Source organism: Coregonus clupeaformis, unplaced genomic scaffold (genome assembly GCF_020615455.1).
Source record: "Coregonus clupeaformis isolate EN_2021a unplaced genomic scaffold, ASM2061545v1 scaf1741, whole genome shotgun sequence".
Lineage (NCBI taxonomy): Eukaryota > Metazoa > Chordata > Actinopteri > Salmoniformes > Salmonidae > Coregonus > Coregonus clupeaformis.
The window spans coordinates 38817-58616 of record NW_025535195.1 but is presented as its reverse complement, the minus strand read 5'-3'; the positions used below and the strand labels follow the sequence as shown (position 1 = coordinate 58616).

Here is a 19800-nt window from a genome sequence, read left to right as displayed (position 1 = left end):
ACACCTTACCCATGCCCTACTATACTATACACACCTTACCCATGCCCTGCTATACTATATACACACCTTACCCATGCCCTACTATACTATAACACACCTTACCATGCCCTACTATACTATACACACCTTACCCATGCCCTACTTTACTATATACACACCTTACCCATGCCCTACTATACTATACACACCTTACCCATGCCCTACTATACTATATACACACCTTACCCATGCCCTACTTTACTAATACACACACCTTACCCATGCCCTACTATACTATATACACACCTTACCCATGCCCTACTATACTATATACACACCTTACCCATGCCCTACTATACTATATACACACCTTACCCATGCCCTACTATACTATATACACACCTTACCCATGCCCTACTATACTATACACACCTTACCCATGCCCTACTATACTATACACACCTTACCCATGCCCTACTATACTATATACACACCTTACCCATGCCCTACTATACTATACACACCTTACCCATGCCCTACTTTACTATATACACACCTTACCCATGCCCTACTTTACTATACACACACCTTACCCATGCCCTACTTTACTATATACACACACCTTACCCATGCCCTACTATACTATAACACACCTTACCCATGCCCTACTATACTATATACACACCTTACCCATGCCCTACTATACTATACACACCTTACCCATGCCCTACTATACTATACACACACCTTACCCATGCCCTACTATACTATACACACCTTACCCATGCCCTACTATACTATATACACACCTTACCCATGCCCTCTACTATACACACCTTCATGCCCTACTATACTATACACCTTACCCATGCCCTACTATACTATACACACCTTACCCATGCCCTACTATACTATATACACACCTTACCCATGCCCTACTATACTATACACACCTTACCCATGCCCTACTATACTATATACACACCTTACCCATGCCCTACTATACTATACACACACCTTACCCATGCCCTACTATACTATATACACACCTTACCCATGCCCTACTATACTATATACACACCTTACTCATGCCCTACTATACTATAAACACACCTTACCCATGCCCTACTATACTATAACACACCTTACCCATGCCCTACTATACTATACACACCTTACTCCCATGCCCTACTTTACTATACACACCTTACCCATGCCCTACTATACTATACACACCTTACCTATGCCCTACTATTACTATACACACCTTACCCATGCCCTACTATACTATATACACACCTTACCCATGCCCTACTATACTATATACACACCTTACCCATGCCCTACTATACTATATCACACCTTACCCATGCCCTACTATACTTATACACACCTTACCCATGCCCTACTATACTATACACACCTTACCCATGCCCTACTATACTATACACACACCTTACCCAAGCCCTACTATACTATATACACACCTTACCCATGCCCTACTATACACACCTTACCCATGCCCTACTTTACTATATACACACCTTACCCATGCCCTACTATACTATATACACACCTTACCCATGCCCTACTATACTATACACACCTTACCCATGCCCTACTATACTATACACACCTTACCCATGCCCTACTATACTATACACACCTTACCCATGCCCTACTATACTATACACACCTTACCCATGCCCTACTATACTATACACACCTTACCCATGCCCTACTTTACTATATACACACCTTACCCATGCCCTACTATACTATACACACCTTACCCATGCCCTACTATACTATACACACCTTACCCATGCCCTACTATACTATATACACACCTTACCCATGCCCTGCTATACTATACACACCTTTACCCATGCCCTACTATACTATATACACACTTACCCATGCCCCACTATACTATATACACCTTACCCATGCCCTACTTTACTATCACCTTACCCATGCCCTACTATACTATATCACACCTTACCCATGCCCTACTATACTATATACACACCTTACCCATGCCCTACTATACTATACACACACCTTACCCATGCCCTACTATACTATACACACCTTACCCATGCCCTACTATACTATACACACCTTACCCATGCCCTACTATACTATACACACCTTACCCATGCCCTACTATACTATACACACCTTACCCATGCCCTACTATACTATATACACACCTTACCCATGCCCTACTATACTATACACACCTTACCCATGCCCTACTATACTATACACACCTTACCCATGCCCTACTATACTATATACACACCTTACCCATGCCCTACTATACTATATACACACCTTACCCATGCCCTACTATACTATACACACCTTACCCATACCCTACTATACTATACACACCTTACCCATGCCCTACTATACTATACACACCTTACCCATGCCCTACTATACTATATACACACCTTACCCATGCCCTACTATACTATATACACACCTTACCCATGCCCTACTATACTATATACACACCTTACCCATGCCCTACTATACTATACACACCTTACCCATGCCCTACTATACTATATACACACCTTACCCATGCCCTACTATACTATACACACCTTACCCATGCCCTACTATACTATATACACACCTTACCCATGCCCTACTATACTATACACACCTTACCCATGCCCTACTATACTATACACACCTTACCCATGCCCTACTATACTATACACACCTTACCCATGCCCTACTATACTATACACACCTTACCCATGCCCTACTATACTATAACACACCTTACCCATGCCCTACTATACTATACACACCTTACCCATGCCCTACTATACTATACACACCTTACCCATGCCCTACTATACTATACACACCTTACCCATGCCCTACTTTACTATATACACCTTACCCATGCCCTACTATACTATATACACACCTTACCCATGCCCTACTATACTATATACACACCTTACCCATGCCCTACTATACTATACACACCTTACCCATGCCCTACTTTACTATATACACACCTTACCCATGCCCTACTATACTATACACACACCTTACCCATGCCCTACTATACTATATACACACCTTACCCATGCCCTACTATACTATATACACACCTTACCCATGCCCTACTATACTATATACACACCTTACCCATGCCCTACTTTACTATACACACCTTACCCATGCCCTACTATACTATATACACCTTACCCATGCCCTACTATACTATACACACCTTACCCATGCCCTACTATACTATATACACACCTTACCCATGCCCTACTTTACTATACACACTTTACCCATGCCCTACTATACTATACACACCTTACCCATGCCCTACTATACTATATACACACCTTACCCATGCCCTACTATACTATACACACCCTTACCCATGCCCTACTATACTATACACACCTTACCCATGCCCTACTATACTATACACACCTTACCCATGCCCTACTTTACTATACACACCTTACCCATGCCCTACTATACTATATACACACCTTACCCATGCCCTACTATACTATATACACACCTTACCCATGCCCTACTATACTATATACACCTTACCCATGCCCTACTATACTATATACACACCTTACCCATGCCCTACTATACTATATACACACCTTACCCATGCCCTACTATACTATACACACCTTACCCATGCCCTACTATACTATATACACACCTTACCCATGCCCTACTATACTATACACACCTTACCCATGCCCTACTATACTATATACACACCTTACCCATGCCCTACTATACTATATACACACCTTACCCATGCCCTACTATACTATATACACACCTTACCCATGCCCTACTATACTATACACACCTTACCCATGCCCTACTATACTATACACACCTTTACCCATGCCCTACTTTACTATACTACACCCTTACCCATGCCCTACTATACTATATACACACTTACCCATGCCCTACTATACTATACACACTTTACCCATGCCCTACTATACTATATACACACCTTACCCATGCCCTACTATACTATACACACCTTACCCATGCCCTTACTATACTATATACACCCTTACCCATGCCCTACTATACTATATACACACCTTACCCATGCCCTACTATACTATACACACCTTACCCATGCCCTACTATACTATACACACCTTACCCATGCCCTACTATACTATATACACACCTTACCCATGCCCTACTATACTATATACACACCTTACCCATGCCCTACTATACTATATACACACCTTACCCATGCCCTACTACTATACTATACACACACCTTACCCATGCCCTACTATACTATATACACACCTTACCCATGCCCTACTATACTATATACACACACTTACCCATGCCCTACTATACTATACACACCTTACCCATGCCCTACTATACTATATACACACCTTACCCATGCCCTACTATACTATATACACAACTTTACCCATGCCCTACTTTACTATATACACACCTTACCCATGCCCTACTATACTATACACACCTTACCCATGCCCTACTATACTATACACACACTTACCCATGCCCTACTATACTATATACACACCTTACCCATGCCCTACTATACTATATACACACCCTTACCCATGCCCTACTTTACTATACACACACCTTACCCATGCCCTACTATACTATATACACACCTTACCCATGCCCTACTATACTATACACACCTTACCCATGCCCTACTATACTATACACACACCTTACCCATGCCCTACTATACTATATACACACCTTACCCATGCCCTACTATACTATATACACACCTTTACCCATGCCCTACTTTACTATATACACCTTACCCATGCCCTACTATACTATATACACACCTTTACCCATGCCCTACTATACTATACACACACCTTACCCATGCCCTACTATACTATATACACCTTACCCATGCCCTACTATACTATACACACCTTACCCATGCCCTACTATACTATATACACACCTTACCCATGCCCTACTTTACTATATACACCTTACCCATGCCCTACTATACTATACACACACCTTACCCATGCCCTACTATTACTATACACACCTTACCCATGCCCTACTATACTATACACACACTTACCCATGCCCTACTATACTATATACACACCTTACCCATGCCCTACTATACTATATACACACCTTACCCATGCCCTACTATACTATATACACACCTTACCCATGCCCTACTATACTATATGCACACCTTACCCATGCCCTACTATACTATATACACACCTTACCCATGCCCTACTATACTATACACACCTTACCCATGCCCTACTATACTATATACACACCTTACCCATGCCCTACTATACTATATACACACCTTACCCATGCCCTACTATACTATATACACACCTTACCCATGCCCTACTATACTATACACACCTTACCCATGCCCTACTATACTATATACACACCTTACCCATGCCCTACTATACTATATACACACCTTACCCATGCCCTACTATACTATATACACACCTTACCCATGCCCTACTATACTATATACACACCTTACCCATGCCCTACTATACTATATACACACCTTACCCATGCCCTACTTTACTATACACACCTTACCCATGCCCTACTATACTATATACACACCTTACCCATGCCCTACTATACTATATACACCTTACCCATGCCCTATTATACTATACACACCTTACCCATGCCCTACTATACTATACACACCTTACCCATGCCCTACTATACTATATACACACCTTACCCATGCCCTACTATACTATACACACCTTACCCATGCCCTACTATACTATACACACCTTACCATGCCCTACTTTTACACACCTCCCATGCCCTACTATACTATAACACACCTTACCCATGCCCTACTATACTATATACACACTACCCATGCCCTACTCTACTATATACACACCTTACCCATGCCCTACTATACTATATACACACCTTACCCATGCCCTACTTTACTATATACACACCTTACCCCCACCAGTTCCTGCTGAACACGTGGCCTATCAGGGCCAAGAGAAACCACAGCCTCCACCACCCTGTGAAATGTTCAGTAGGGAACAAAACATTTTCCACCGCTAACTGTAATCTGATCCTGACAGACCACAGAAAACTAACGCTGTTATTAACTGAACAGAATAAAGGAACTGAGTTAAACAATGTCTTTATTTCAACTTTAAAAACAACTTGAACAACAAGTATAGTGACATTGACTTGAAGATAGTGGTGATCTCAGCAGGCTGCTGGTATGCTGATAGCTTCAGTCTTCCCACTGCTCTGCTCCACACAGCTCACATGGAGAGATCCGTCCCTGAAACACAGGTTAGACCCAGTAAACACACAGACACGCCACGCTCAGACCAGTCACACAGACACCAGGTCCAGTCCACCACAGGTCAGACCCAGTAAACACACAGACACCAGGTCCAGTCCACCACAGGTCAGACCCAGTAAACACAGACACCAGGTCCAGTCCACCACAGGTCAGACCCAGTAAACACACAGACACCAGGTCCAGTCCACAGCTGGTTAGACCCAGTAAACACACAGACACCAGGTCCAGTCCACAGCAGGTTAGACCCAGTAAACACACAGACACCAGGTCCAGTCCACAGCTGGTTAGACCCAGTAAACACACAGACACCAGGTCCAGTCCACCACAGGTCAGACCCAGTAAACACACAGACACCAGGTCCAGTCCACCACAGGTCAGACCCAGTAAACACACAGACACCAGGTCCAGTCCACAGCAGGTCAGACCCAGTAAACACACAGACACCAGGTCCAGTCCACAGCAGGTCAGACCCAGTAAACACACAGACACCAGGTCCAGTCCACCACAGGTCAGACCCAGTAAACACACAGACACCAGGTCCAGTCCACAGCAGGTCAGACCCAGTAAACACACAGACACCAGGTCCAGTCCACAGCAGGTCAGACCCAGTAAACACACAGACACCAGGTCCAGTCCACCACAGGTCAGACCCAGTAAACACACAGACACCAGGTCCAGTCCACAGCTGGTTAGACCCAGTAAACACACAGACACCAGGTCCAGTCCACAGCTGGTTAGACCCAGTAAACACACAGACACCAGGTCCAGTCCACCACAGGTCAGACCCAGTAAACACACAGACACCAGGTCCAGTCCACAGCAGGTCAGACCCAGTAAACACACAGACACCAGGTCCAGTCCACAGCTGGTCAGACCCAGTAAACACACAGACACCAGGTCCAGTCCACAGCTGGTTAGACCCAGTAAACACACAGACACCAGGTCCAGTCCACCACAGGTCAGACCCAGTAAACACACAGACACCAGGTCCAGTCCACCACAGGTCAGACCCAGTAAACACACAGACACCAGGTCCAGTCCACCACAGGTCAGACCCAGTAAACACACAGACACCAGGTCCAGTCCACAGCAGGTCAGACCCAGTAAACACACAGACACCAGGTCCAGTCCACCACAGGTCAGACCCAGTAAACACACAGACACCAGGTCCAGTCCACCACAGGTCAGACCCAGTAAACACACAGACACCAGGTCCAGTCCACCACAGGTCAGACCCAGTAAACACACAGACACCGGGTCCAGTCCACCACAGGTTAGACCCAGTAAACACACAGACACCAGGTCCAGTCCACAGCTGGTCAGACCCAGTAAACACACAGACACCAGGTCCAGTCCACAGCTGGTTAGACCCAGTAAACACACAGACACCAGGTCCAGTCCACAGCAGGTCAGACCCAGTAAACACACAGACACCAGGTCCAGTCCACCACAGGTCAGACCCAGTAAACACACAGACACCAGGTCCAGTCCACAGCAGGTCAGACCCAGTAAACACACAGACACCAGGTCCAGTCCACAGCAGGTCAGACCCAGTAAACACACAGACACCAGGTCCAGTCCACAGCTGGTTAGACCCAGTAAACACACAGACACCAGGTCCAGTCCACAGCAGGTTAGACCCAGTAAACACACAGACACCAGGTCCAGTCCACCACAGGTTAGACCCAGTAAACACACAGACACCAGGTCCAGTCCACCACAGGTTAGACCCAGTAAACACACAGACACCAGGTCCAGTCCACCACAGGTCAGACCCAGTAAACACACAGACACCAGGTCCAGTCCACAGCAGGTCAGACCCAGTAAACACACAGACACCAGGTCCAGTCCACCACAGGTCAGACCCAGTAAACACACAGACACCAGGTCCAGTCCACCACAGGTCAGACCCAGTAAACACACAGACACCAGGTCCAGTCCACCACAGGTCAGACCCAGTAAACACACAGACACCAGGTCCAGTCCACCACAGGTTAGACCCAGTAAACACACAGACACCAGGTCCAGTCCACCACAGGTTAGACCCAGTAAACACACAGACACCAGGTCCAGTCCACAGCTGGAAGCAGTGTGCTGCTGGGCGTTACCTCTTCATGGTTACCACGGCATCAATGTCATGGTTGTCCTCTTTGGTCTCCAGGTCTCTCAGAACAATCTGCAGACAAGAGGGAGACCTGTTGGTTCTCTGGTGGAGGGGTGTGGGTGCGTGTGCGCGTGCGCGTGCGTGTGTGTGTGCGTGTGCGCGTGCGTGCGTGTGTGCGTGTGTGTGTGTGTGTGTGCGTGTACGTGCGTGTGTGTGTGTGTGTACGTGGGTGTGTGTGTGTGTGTGTGTGTGGGTGTGTGTACGTGCGTGTGTGTGTGTGTGTGTGTGTGTGCGTGTGTGTGTGTGTACGTGCGTGTGTGTGTGTGTGCGTGTGTGTGTGTGCGTGTGTGTGTGTGTGCGTGCGTGCGTGTGTGTGTGTATGCGTGCGTGCGCGTGCGTGTGTGTGTGTGCGTGTACGTGCGTGCGTGTGCGTGTGCGTGTGCGGGTGCGGGTGCGGGTGTGTGCGTGTACGTGCGTGCGTGTGCGTGTGCGGGTGCGGGTGCGTGTGTGTGTGTGGGTGTGTGCGGGTGTGTGGGTGTGCGTGTGTGTGCGTGTGTGTGCGGGTGTGTGCGGGTGTGTGCGGGTGCGTGTGCGGGTGCGTGTGCGGGTGCGTGTGCGGGTGCGTGCGTGTGTGTGCGGGTGTGTGTGTGTGTGGGTGTGTGTGTGTGGGTGCGTGCGTGTGCGGGTGCGGGTGCGTGTGTGTGGGTGTGTGCGGGTGTGTGTGCGTGCGTGTGGGTGTGTGTGTGCGTGCGTGTGGGTGTGCGGGTGTGTGCGGGTGTGTGCGGGTGCGTGTGCGGGTGCGTGTGCGGGTGCGTGTGCGGGTGCGTGTGCGGGTGCGTGTGCGGGTGCGTGCGTGTGTGTGCGGGTGTGTGTGTGTGGGTGTGTGTGTGTGGGTGCGTGCGTGTGCGTGCGTGCGCGTGGGTGCGTGTGGGCGTGTGTGGGTGTGTGTGTGGGTGTGTGTGTGTGGGTGTGTGTGTGGGTGTGTGTGTGGGTGTGCGCGTGGGTGTGCGCGTGGGTGCGTGGGTGTGTGTGTGTGTGTGTGTGTGTGTGTGTGTGTGTGTGTGTGTGTGTGTGTGTGTGTGTGTGTGTGTGTGTGTGTGTGTGTGTGTGTGTGTGGGTGTGGGTGTATGTGTATGTGTGTGTGTGTGTGTATGTGTGTGTGTGTGTGTGTGGGTGTGTGTGTGTACCTTGGCCAGTCTCTCTGGCTGCTCTGTGGTTTTCTGGTAAAGCTCCAGACAGAGGGATGCCAGGCGGCCGGGACCGGACAGGATGTGATGTCGCCGAGCAGGAAGGGGCGTGCCCGAGGGGAGGAGCACAGAGAACACCTCAGCCCCAGTTTCATCCACCTCCTGTCAATCACAAAGATTAGCCAATCAGAAGCTACTCTACTAGTCACTGATCTCTCTGTGTGTGTGTGTGTGTGTGTGTGTGTGTGTGTGTGTGTACCTTGAGCAGAATGTCAGAGACACAGGCTTCCACGGTAACAGACTCGGGGGAGGAGCCAATCTCCCGGCCAACTAGAAGGCCCGCCTCCATCGCTGCGCCGACAGCAATGACCTCATCAGGAGGGGCGGAGCTGAGCAGCTCCACGTCAGCGAACAGATCTTTGATCATCTGCTGCAGCCGAGGAATCCTCGCAGATCCCCCGCATAGAACCACCTAGAACACACACAATTAAAACCCCTGCATAGAACCACCTAGAACACACACAATTAAAACCCCTGCATAGAACCACCTAGAACACACAGAATCCCCACATAGAACCACCTAGAATCCCCACATAAGCAGTTGACACCCAGTTTGGACACTCATCGGTACAACACACAGAACAAAAATATAAACGCAACATGTAAAGTGTTGGTCCCATGTTTCATGAGCTGAAATAAAAGATCCCAGAAATGTTCCATACCCACAAAAAGCTTATTTCTCTACAGTTTTGTGCACAAATTTGTTTACATCTGGCAAAGCACATGATAAAACATGCCAGTGTTTCTTGCTGGTCCCATGATAAAACATGCCAGTGTTTCTTGCTGGTCCCATGATAAAACATGCCAGTGTTTCTTGCTGGTCCCATGATAAAACATGCCAGTGTTTCTTGCTGGTCCCATGATAAAACATGCCAGTGTTTCTTGCTGGTCCCATGATAAAACATGCCAGTGCTTCTTGACAGCATCTCCCACGTTGCGCCAGTTCAAAGTCTATGTGGTTTATATTAACCCTAACCCAGTTCAAAGTCTATGTGGTGGTGAACATTCCAGTGTTCATCTCTTGTTTTCCCTAGTGCCATATTAAAGAGCTTCATCCACACATTGTGGAGGGTAGCCTCTTATCAGAAACCTATTGTGGAGGGTAGCCTCTTATCAGAAACCTATTGTGGAGGGTAGCCTCTTATCAGAAACCTATTGTGGAGGGTAGCCTCTTATCAGAAACCTATTGTGGAGGGTAGCCTCTTATCAGAAACCTATTGTGGAGGGTAGCCTCTTATCAGAAACCTGTTGTGGAGGGTAGCCTCTTATCAGAAACCTGTTGCGCATCTCTGCTGCTTTTTCTAGATAACTCTGGAGTGGCATATACGGCGCGGACTGAAAAACTGGCTACTTCCAAGTCCTCTTTTTAAAAATGTCTCTGGGTGGAAGCGTCCCCCGGTAATATAGTATCTGTCCATTACTCTTCTGTAGAGTTGTAAACAGGGTTCCAATTGATTTCTCAATCCACATATCGGGGTAATGAACACATTTAATACATTTTACACACAGTACCAGTCAAATGTTTGGACACCTACTCATTCAAGGGTTTTTCTTTATTTTTACTATTTTCAACATTGTAGAATAATAGTGAAGACAAAATGAGGTAGTCACCTGGAACGCATTTCAATTAACAGGTGTGCCACCTTAAAAGTTAATTTGTGGAATTTCTTTCCTTCTTAATGCGTTTGAGCCAATAAGTTGTGTTGTGACAAGGTAGGGGGGTATACAGAAGATAGCCCTATTTGGTAAAAGACCAAGTCCATATTATGGCAAGAACAGCTTAAATAAGCAAAGAGAAACGACAGTCCATCATTACTTTAAGACATGAAGGTCTGTCAAGCCGGAAGATTAAGAACTTTGAAAGTTTCTTCAAGTGCAGTCAAAAAAACCATTAAGCGCTATGATGAAACTGGCTCTCATGAGGTCCGCCACAGGAATGGAAGACCCAGAGTTACCTCTGCTGCAGAGGATAAGTTCATTAGAGTTACCAGCCTCAGAAATTGCAGCCCAAATAAATGCTTCACAGAGTTCAAGTAACAGATGTCAACATCAACTGTTCAGAGGAGACTGTGTGAATCAGGCCTTCACGGTCAAATTTCTGCAAAGAAACCACTACTAAAGGACATCAATAAGAAGAAGAGACCTGCTTGGGCCAAGAAACACGAGCAATGGACATTAGACCGGTGGAAATCTGTCCTTTGGTCTGGAGTCCAAATTGGAGATTTTTGGTTCCAACCGCCGTGTCTTTGTGAGACACGGTGTGGGTGAACGGATGATCTCCGCATGTGTGGTTCCCACCGTGAAGCATGGAGGAGGAGGTGTTATGGTGCTTTTCTGGTGACACTGTCTGTGATTTATTTAGAATTCAAGGCACACTTAACCAGCATGGCTAACACAGTATTCTGCAGCGATACGCCATCACATCTGGTTTGCGCTTAGTGGGACCATCATTTGTTTTTCAACAGGACAATGACCCAACACACCTCCAGGATGTGTAAGGGCTATTTTACCAAGAAGGAGAGTGATGGAGTGCTGCATCAGATGACCTGGCCTCCACAATCTCCCAACCTCAACCCAATTGAGATGGTTTGGGATGAGTTGGACCGCAGAGTGAAGGAAAAGCAGCCAACAAGTGCTCAGCATACGTTGGAACTCCTTCAAGACTGTTGGAAAAGCATTCCAGGTGAAGCTGGTTGAGAGAATGCCAAGAGTGTGCAAAGCTGTCATCAACGCAAAGGGTGGCTACTTTGAAGAATATATTTTATTCCTTTCTTGGTTACTACATGATTCCATATGTGTTATTTCATAGTTTTGATGTCTTCACTATTATTCTACAATGTAGAAAATAGTAAAAATAAAGAAAAACCCTGGAATGAGTAGGTGTGTCCAAACTTTTGACTGGTACTGTACGTTATTATAATATTTATGAAATGCACATTGTTCTAACATTAGTTTTTCCTCGACTCCTCCCCCATTCGATGCACTGAATGGATGAGGGTGGAGCAATGTCTACCCAAGGGTGCAAATTAAAAACTCAAAAGCTCTGATGGAGGCCTTGAGGCCGATACGGAAGCTGAATAAAGAACAGTGATACTAGCAGGAGCAGTATGCAGGTTTCTCTTTTTTCACATGATTTGAAAACAAAATATTGTGCTATTATATTTTGGCCATATCAGCCAGCCCTAGCTAACAGCCTAGTACTAGACCATACAGGAGGTGACCAGGACAGAACAATACAACTGGAAAAGAACAGAACACTAGCAACATACACAGATCACATTAAGAGAAAGCCAGTTTGTTGAGCTCAGACTTAAAGGCAGTGGGTCTGGGTCTGGGGCATGCAGAGGTAGAGCCGGGGGCCGAGACAGCAGAACGCTCAGTCACCCATTGTTTTTAGGAGGGTCTCTGGGACTGCAAGGAGACTGATCATTTGACCGGCGTAAATGTGAAGTCTGTTTGGGGCTGCAGAGTTCAATGCCGGCTCTACCTCTGGTCCCCGAGTGGCGCAGTGGTCTAAGGCACTGCATCGCAGTGCTAGCTGTGCCACTAGAGATCCTGGTTCGAATCCAGGCTCTGTCGTAGCCGGCCGCGATCGGGAGACCCATGGGGCGGCGCACAATTGGCCCAGCGTCGTCTAGGGTAGGGGAGGGAATGGCCGGCAGGGATGTAGCTCAGTTGGTAGAGCATGGCGTTTGCAACGCCAGGATTGTGGGTTCGATTCCCACGGGGGGGCCAGTATGAAATAATATATATAAAATAATAATGTATGCACTCACTAACTGTAAGTCGCTCTGGATAAGAGCGTCTGCTAAATGACTAAAATGTAAAATGTATTGGGGACCAGAGGCACTGAGGGGTTTGAAGACTAACAGGAATATTCTGAAGTTGATTCTGGATTGGATGGGCAGCCAGTGGAGAGAGGCTAGCATGGGGGTGATGTTGGCAGATCTCTGGGTTCCTGGTAGGACCCTGGCAGCCCTATTCTGCAGCCAGTGGAGAGAGGCTAGCATGGGGGTGATGTTGGCAGATCTCTGGGTTCCTGGTAGGACCCTGGCAGCCCTATTCTGCAGCCTGTGGAGAGAGGCTAGCATGGGGGTGATGTTGGCAGATCTCTGGGTTCCTGGTAGGACCCTGGCAGCCCCTATTCTGCAGCCTGTGGAGAGAGGCTAGCATGGGGGTGATGTTGGCAGATCTCTGGGTTCCTGGTAGGACCCTGGCAGCCCTATTCTGCAGCCAGTGGAGAGAGGCTAGCATGGGGGTGATGTTGGCAGATCTCTGGGTTCCTGGTAGGACCCTGGCAGCCCTATTCTGCAGCCTGTGGAGAGAGGCTAGCATGGGGGTGATGTTGGCAGATCTCTGGGTTCCTGGTAGGACCCTGGCAGCCCTATTCTGCAGCCAGTGGAGAGAGGCTAGCATGGGGGTGATGTTGGCAGATCTCTGGGTTCCTGGTAGGACCCTGGCAGCCCTATTCTGCAGCCAGTGGAGAGAGGCTAGCATGGGGGGTGATGTTGGCAGATCTCTGGGTTCCTGGTAGGACCCTGGCAGCCCTATTCTGCAGCCTGTGGAGAGAGGCTAGCATGGGGGTGATGTTGGCAGATCTCTGGGTTCCTGGTAGGACCCTGGCAGCCCTATTCTGCAGCCTGTGGAGAGAGGCTAGCATGGGGGTGATGTTGGCAGATCTCTGGGTTCCTGGTAGGACCCTGGCAGCCCTATTCTGCAGCCTGTGGAGAGAGGCTAGCATGGGGGTGGTGTTGGCAGATCTCTGGGTTGCTGTGAGGAACCTGGCAGCCCTATTCTGCAGCCTGTGGATGCTTGAGGGGAGACCACCAAGGAGAGCATTGCAGTAATCGAGTCGGAAGGTGACTAGGGAGTTGACCAGCCTCTCCAGATCAGGTTTAGAGAGAACAGGACTGAGTCGGAAGGTGACTAGGGAGTTGACCAGCCTCTCGAGATCAGGTTTAGAGAGAACAGGACTGAGTCGGTGATGTTTCTCAGGTTAAATAATGATTATTTATGTGGTCGGAGAAAGTCCAAATAGCCAGCTAGCTAGAGAGTCCAAATAGCCAGAAAGTCCACATAGCCAGCTAGCCAGAAAGTCCACATAGCCAGCTAGCCAGAAAGTCCACATAGCCAGCTAGCCAGAAAGTCCACATAGCCAGCTAGCTAGAGTCCAAATAGCCAGCTAGCTAGAAAGTCCACATAGCCAGCTAGCCAGAAAGTCCACATAGCCAGCTAGCTAGAAAGTCCACATAGCCAGCTAGCTAGAAAGTCCAAATAGCCAGCTAGCTAGAAAGTCCACATAGCCAGCTAGCTAGAAAGTCCACATAGCCAGCTAGCTAGAAAGTCCACATAGCCAGCTAGCTAGAGTCCAAATAGCCAGCTAGCTAGAAAGTCCAAATAGCCAGCTAGCCAGAAAGTCCAAATAGCCAGCTAGCTAGAAAGTCCAAATAGCCAGCTAGCTAGAACGTCCGAATAGCCAGCTAGCTAGCTAGCTATCAAGCCAGCTAGCTAGCTAGCTATCAAGGCAAACAAGTTGACTTTTCATCCCGCAAAATAATGTAAATGTTTTTTTTAAGTAACAATATGTCCAGTATTTACAGAGCTCTATGCCTATGCTACTTCAGTGCCATGGCAACTTCCAAGCCCATGTTAGGTAGGTAGGGGTCAGGTAGGTAGGTAGGGGTCAGGTAGGTAGGTAGGGGGTCAGCTAGGTAGGGGGTCAGCTAGGTAGGGGTCAGCTAGGTAGGGGTCAGCTAGGTAGGTAGGGGTCAGCTAGGTAGGTAGGGGTCAGCTAGGTAGGTAGGGGTCAGCTAGGTAGGTAGGGGTCAGGTAGGTAGGTAGGGGTCAGGTAGGTAGGTAGGGGTCAGCTAGGTAGGTAGGTAGGGGTCAGGTAGGTAGGTAGGGGTCAGCTAGGTAGGTAGGGGTCAGGTAGGTAGGTAGGGGTCAGCTAGGTAGGTAGGTAGGGGTCAGGTAGGTAGGTAGGGGTCAGGTAGGTAGGTAGGGGTCAGCTAGGTAGGGGTCAGCTAGGTAGGGGTCAGCTAGGTAGGGGGTCAGCTAGGTAGGGGTCAGGTAGGTAGGTAGGGGTCAGCTAGGTAGGTAGGGGTCAGCTAGGTAGGTAGGTAGGGGTCAGGTAGGTAGGTAGGGGTCAGGTAGGTAGGTAGGGGTCAGCTAGGTAGGGGTCAGCTAGGTAGGGGTCAGCTAGGTAGGGGGTCAGCTAGGTAGGTAGGGGTCAGGTAGGTAGGTAGGGGTCAGCTAGGTAGGTAGGGGTCAGCTAGGTAGGGGTCAGCTAGGTAGGGGTCAGCTAGGTAGGTAGGGGTCAGGTAGGTAGGTAGGGGTCAGGTAGGTAGGTAGGGGTCAGGTAGGTAGGTAGGGGGTCAGCTAGGTAGGGGTCAGCTAGGTAGGGGTCAGCTAGGTAGGTAGGGGTCAGCTAGGTAGGTAGGGGTCAGCTAGGTAGGTAGGGGTCAGCTAGGTAGGTAGGGGTCAGCTAGGTAGGTAGGGGTCAGCTAGGTAGGTAGGGGTCAGCTAGGTAGGGGTCAGCTAGGTAGGGGTCAGGTAGGTAGGTAGGGGTCAGGTAGGTAGGTGAGGGGTCAGCTAGGTAGGTAGGGGGTCAGCTAGGTAGGGGTCAGCTAGGTAGGGGTCAGGTAGGTAGGTAGGGGTCAGGTAGGTAGGTAGGGGTCAGCTAGGTAGGTAGGGGTCAGCTAGGTAGGGGTCAGCTAGGTAGGGGTCAGGTAGGTAGGTAGGGGTCAGCTAGGTAGGTAGGGGTCAGGTAGGTAGGTAGGGGTCAGGTAGGTAGGTAGGTAGGGGTCAGGTAGGTAGGTAGGTAGGGGGTCAGGTAGGTAGGTAGGTAGGGGTCAGCTAGGTAGGGGTCAGGTAGGTAGGGGTCAGGTAGGTAGCTAGGTAGGGGTCAGCTAGGTAGGGGTCAGCTAGGTAGGTAGGGGTCAGCTAGGTAGGTAGGGGTCAGCTAGGTAGGTAGGGGTCAGCTAGGTAGGTAGGGGGTCAGCTAGGTAGGTAGGGGGTCAGCTAGGTAGGTAGGGGTCAGGTAGGTAGGTAGGGGTCAGCTAGGTAGGGGTCAGCTAGGTAGGGGTCAGCTAGGTAGGTAGGGGTCAGCTAGGTAGGTAGGGGTCAGCTAGGTAGGTAGGGGTCAGGTAGGTAGGGGTCAGGTAGGTAGGGGTCAGCTAGGTAGGGGTCAGGTAGGTAGGTAGGGGTCAGGTAGGTAGGGGTCAGCTAGGTAGGGGTCAGCTAGGTAGGTAGGGGTCAGGTAGGTAGGGGTCAGCTAGGTAGGGGTCAGCTAGGTAGGGGTCAGCTAGGTAGGGGTCAGCTAGGTAGGTAGGGGGTCAGCTAGGTAGGGGGTCAGCTAGGTAGGTAGGGGTCAGGTAGGTAGGTAGGGGTCAGCTAGGTAGGTAGGGGTCAGGTAGGTAGGGGTCAGGTAGGTAGGTAGGGGTCAGCTAGGTAGGGGTCAGCTAGGTAGGGGGTCAGCTAGGTAGGTAGGGGTCAGGTAGGTAGGTAGGGGGTCAGCTAGGTAGGGGGTCAGCTAGGTAGGGGTCAGCTAGGTAGGGGGTCAGCTAGGTAGGTAGGGGTCAGGTAGGTAGGTAGGGGTCAGCTAGGTAGGGGTCAGCTAGGTAGGGGTCAGCTAGGTAGGGGGTCAGCTAGGTAGGTAGGGGTCAGGTAGGTAGGTAGGGGTCAGCTAGGTAGGGGTCAGCTAGGTAGGGGTCAGCTAGGTAGGGGTCAGCTAGGTAGGTAGGGGTCAGGTAGGTAGGTAGGGGTCAGCTAGGTAGGGGTCAGCTAGGTAGGGGTCAGCTAGGTAGGTAGGGGTTAGGGTTACCTTGTTGATGTCACTAGTAGAGAGCCCAGTTGTCTCCAGCAGGGTTCTGATTGGTTGGACACTCTTGTTGAACAGGGACGAACACAGCAGCTCAAAACGGGCCCTGAGAAAAAACACAAGAGCATGACTTTCCTGTGGCATTGTATGAAGAGGAGGATTGTGGTGGGTAAGAGAGCAGGGGCTTGTGGGTAGTGTAGTCACCTGGAGACGTTGCAGTCGAAGTCCATGCCGTCGTGTAGAGAGTCAACGAAGCAATTGGCAGAACCCAGCGTGGAGAGAGAATGTTTGGCCATGTCTGCTCCATTCATCAGCTTCAACATGGCCCGCGCACTACGACTAACATCCTGTTTAAACGACCTACAGACAGACACACAGCATTACAACCAGTGGACCAGATGTAGGAGACTAAGTTCCCTCATGTCACCCCGCTCACTACGACTAACATCCTGTTTAAACCACCTACAGACAGACACACAGCATTACAACCAGTGGATCAGATGTAGGAGACTAAGTTCCCTCATGTCACCCCGCGCACTACGACTAACATCCTGTTTAAACCACCTACAGACAGACACACAGCATTACAACCAGAGGATCAGATGTAGGAGACTAAGTTCCCTCATGTCACCCCGCTCCTCTGCACACTCCACTGGCTTCCAGTTGAAGCTCCCATCCACTATAAGACTATGGTGCTTATCTACAGAACAGCAAGAGGAACTGCCCCTCCCTATCTCCAGGCTATGCTCCAACCCTACACCCCAACCAGAGTCCCTATCTCCAGGCTATGCTCCAACCCTACACCCCAACCAGAGCACTCTGTTCTGCCACCTCTGGTCTCTTGGCCCTCCCACCCCTACTGGAGGGCAGCTCCCCTCAGCCCAGTCCCAGCTCTTCTCTGTCCTGGTACCCCAATGGGAGGGCAGCTCCCACTCAGCCCAGTCCAAGCTCTTCTCTGTCCTGGCACCCCAATGGGAGGGCAGCTCCCCCTCAGCCCAGTCCCAGCTCTTCTCTGTCCTGGCACCCCAATGGGAGGGCAGCTCCCCCTCAGCCCAGTCCAAGCTCTTCTCTGTCCTGGCACCCCAATGGGAGGGCAGCTCCCCCTCAGCCCAGTCCAAGCTCTTCTCTGTCCTGGCACCCCAATGGGAGGGCAGCTCCCCCTCAGCCCAGTCCCAGCTCTTCTCTGTCCTGGCACCCCAATGGGAGGGCAGCTCCCCCTCAGCCCAGTCCCAGCTCTTCTCTGTCCTGGCACCCCAATGGGAGGGCAGCTCCCCTCAGCCCAGTCCCAGCTCTTCTCTGCCCTGGCACCCCAATGGGAGGGCAGCTCCCCTCAGCCCAGTCCCAGCTCTTCTCTGTCCTGGTACCCCAATGGGAGGGCAGCTCCCCTCAGCCCAGTCCAAGCTCTTCTCTGTCCTGGCACCCCAATGGGAGGGCAGCTCCCCTCAGCCCAGTCCAAGCTCTTCTCTGTCCTGGTACCCCAATGGGAGGGCAGCTCCCCTCAGCCCAGTCCCAGCTCTTCTCTGTCCTGGCACCCCAATGGGAGGGCAGCTCCCCTCAGCCCAGTCCAAGCTCTTCTCTGTCCTGGTACCCCAATGGGAGGGCAGCTCCCCTCAGCCCAGTCCAACCTCTTCTCTGTCCTGGCACCCCAATAGTGGAAGCAGCTTTCCCCTGAAGCTAGGACAGCAGAGTCCATGCCCCTTTTTTCCTGCTAGAAATGCTCTGAATTTGACAGGCCGAGCTAACAGGCCGAGCTGACAGGCCGAGCTAACAGGCCGAGCTAACAGGCCGCGCTGACAGGCCGAGGTAACTGGCCGAGCTGACAGGCCGAGCTAACAGGCCGCGCTGACAGGCCGAGGTAACTGGCCGAGCTGACAGGGCGAGCTAACTGGCCGAGCTAACAGGCTGCCTAAAGGCGTCAGCATGCTTCAGTTCAGCTGGCTGAAATCGGCTAGCGAACCGAACGAGTGCGCTTGCATACTTCCTTAAAAAAACCTTCAATTGAAAAATGATTGAGACGCCGTAGCCAGTATACGCTTCCTCAATTCATTGACGTTTTTGCAGAGGATCTTAGTCACGCAACTAACTAAGATGTTTGGTGCCGTATTTCTCTATGAAATAATGTGCATGTAAACGAGTTGTCTCTCGTTGAATGACAACAAAGACTATTGAAGAATCCCTACTGTTGACCAATCACCGACGAAGGGCAGTAGACGTCGGCTCCGAACTTCGGCTTGCCTCT

The 19800-nt window shown here is 49.7% G+C and overlaps 1 protein-coding gene across 2 annotated transcripts in view; it reads right to left on the bottom strand.

Moving 5' to 3' along the window:
* Positions 1–6204: 6204 nt before the first annotated feature.
* LOC121553784 (heat shock 70 kDa protein 14) overlaps positions 6205–19800 on the bottom strand; it is a 44048-nt gene continuing 30452 nt past the window's right edge. Inside the window, exons 8-13 of one of the 2 annotated variants that reach the window (XM_041867180.2) lie at positions 17766–17921; positions 17565–17667; positions 9942–10154; positions 9683–9844; positions 8500–8567; positions 6205–6367 (exon numbers count right to left, since the gene is read on the bottom strand). In XM_041867180.2, the coding sequence (XP_041723114.1) occupies positions 6289–6367; positions 8500–8567; positions 9683–9844; positions 9942–10154; positions 17565–17667; positions 17766–17921 (781 nt within the window). In that variant the 3' untranslated portion in view covers positions 6205–6288. The remainder of the gene's footprint in view (positions 6368–8499; positions 8568–9682; positions 9845–9941; positions 10155–17564; positions 17668–17765; positions 17922–19800) is intronic. The other variant, XM_041867190.2, reaches the window with a different exon arrangement.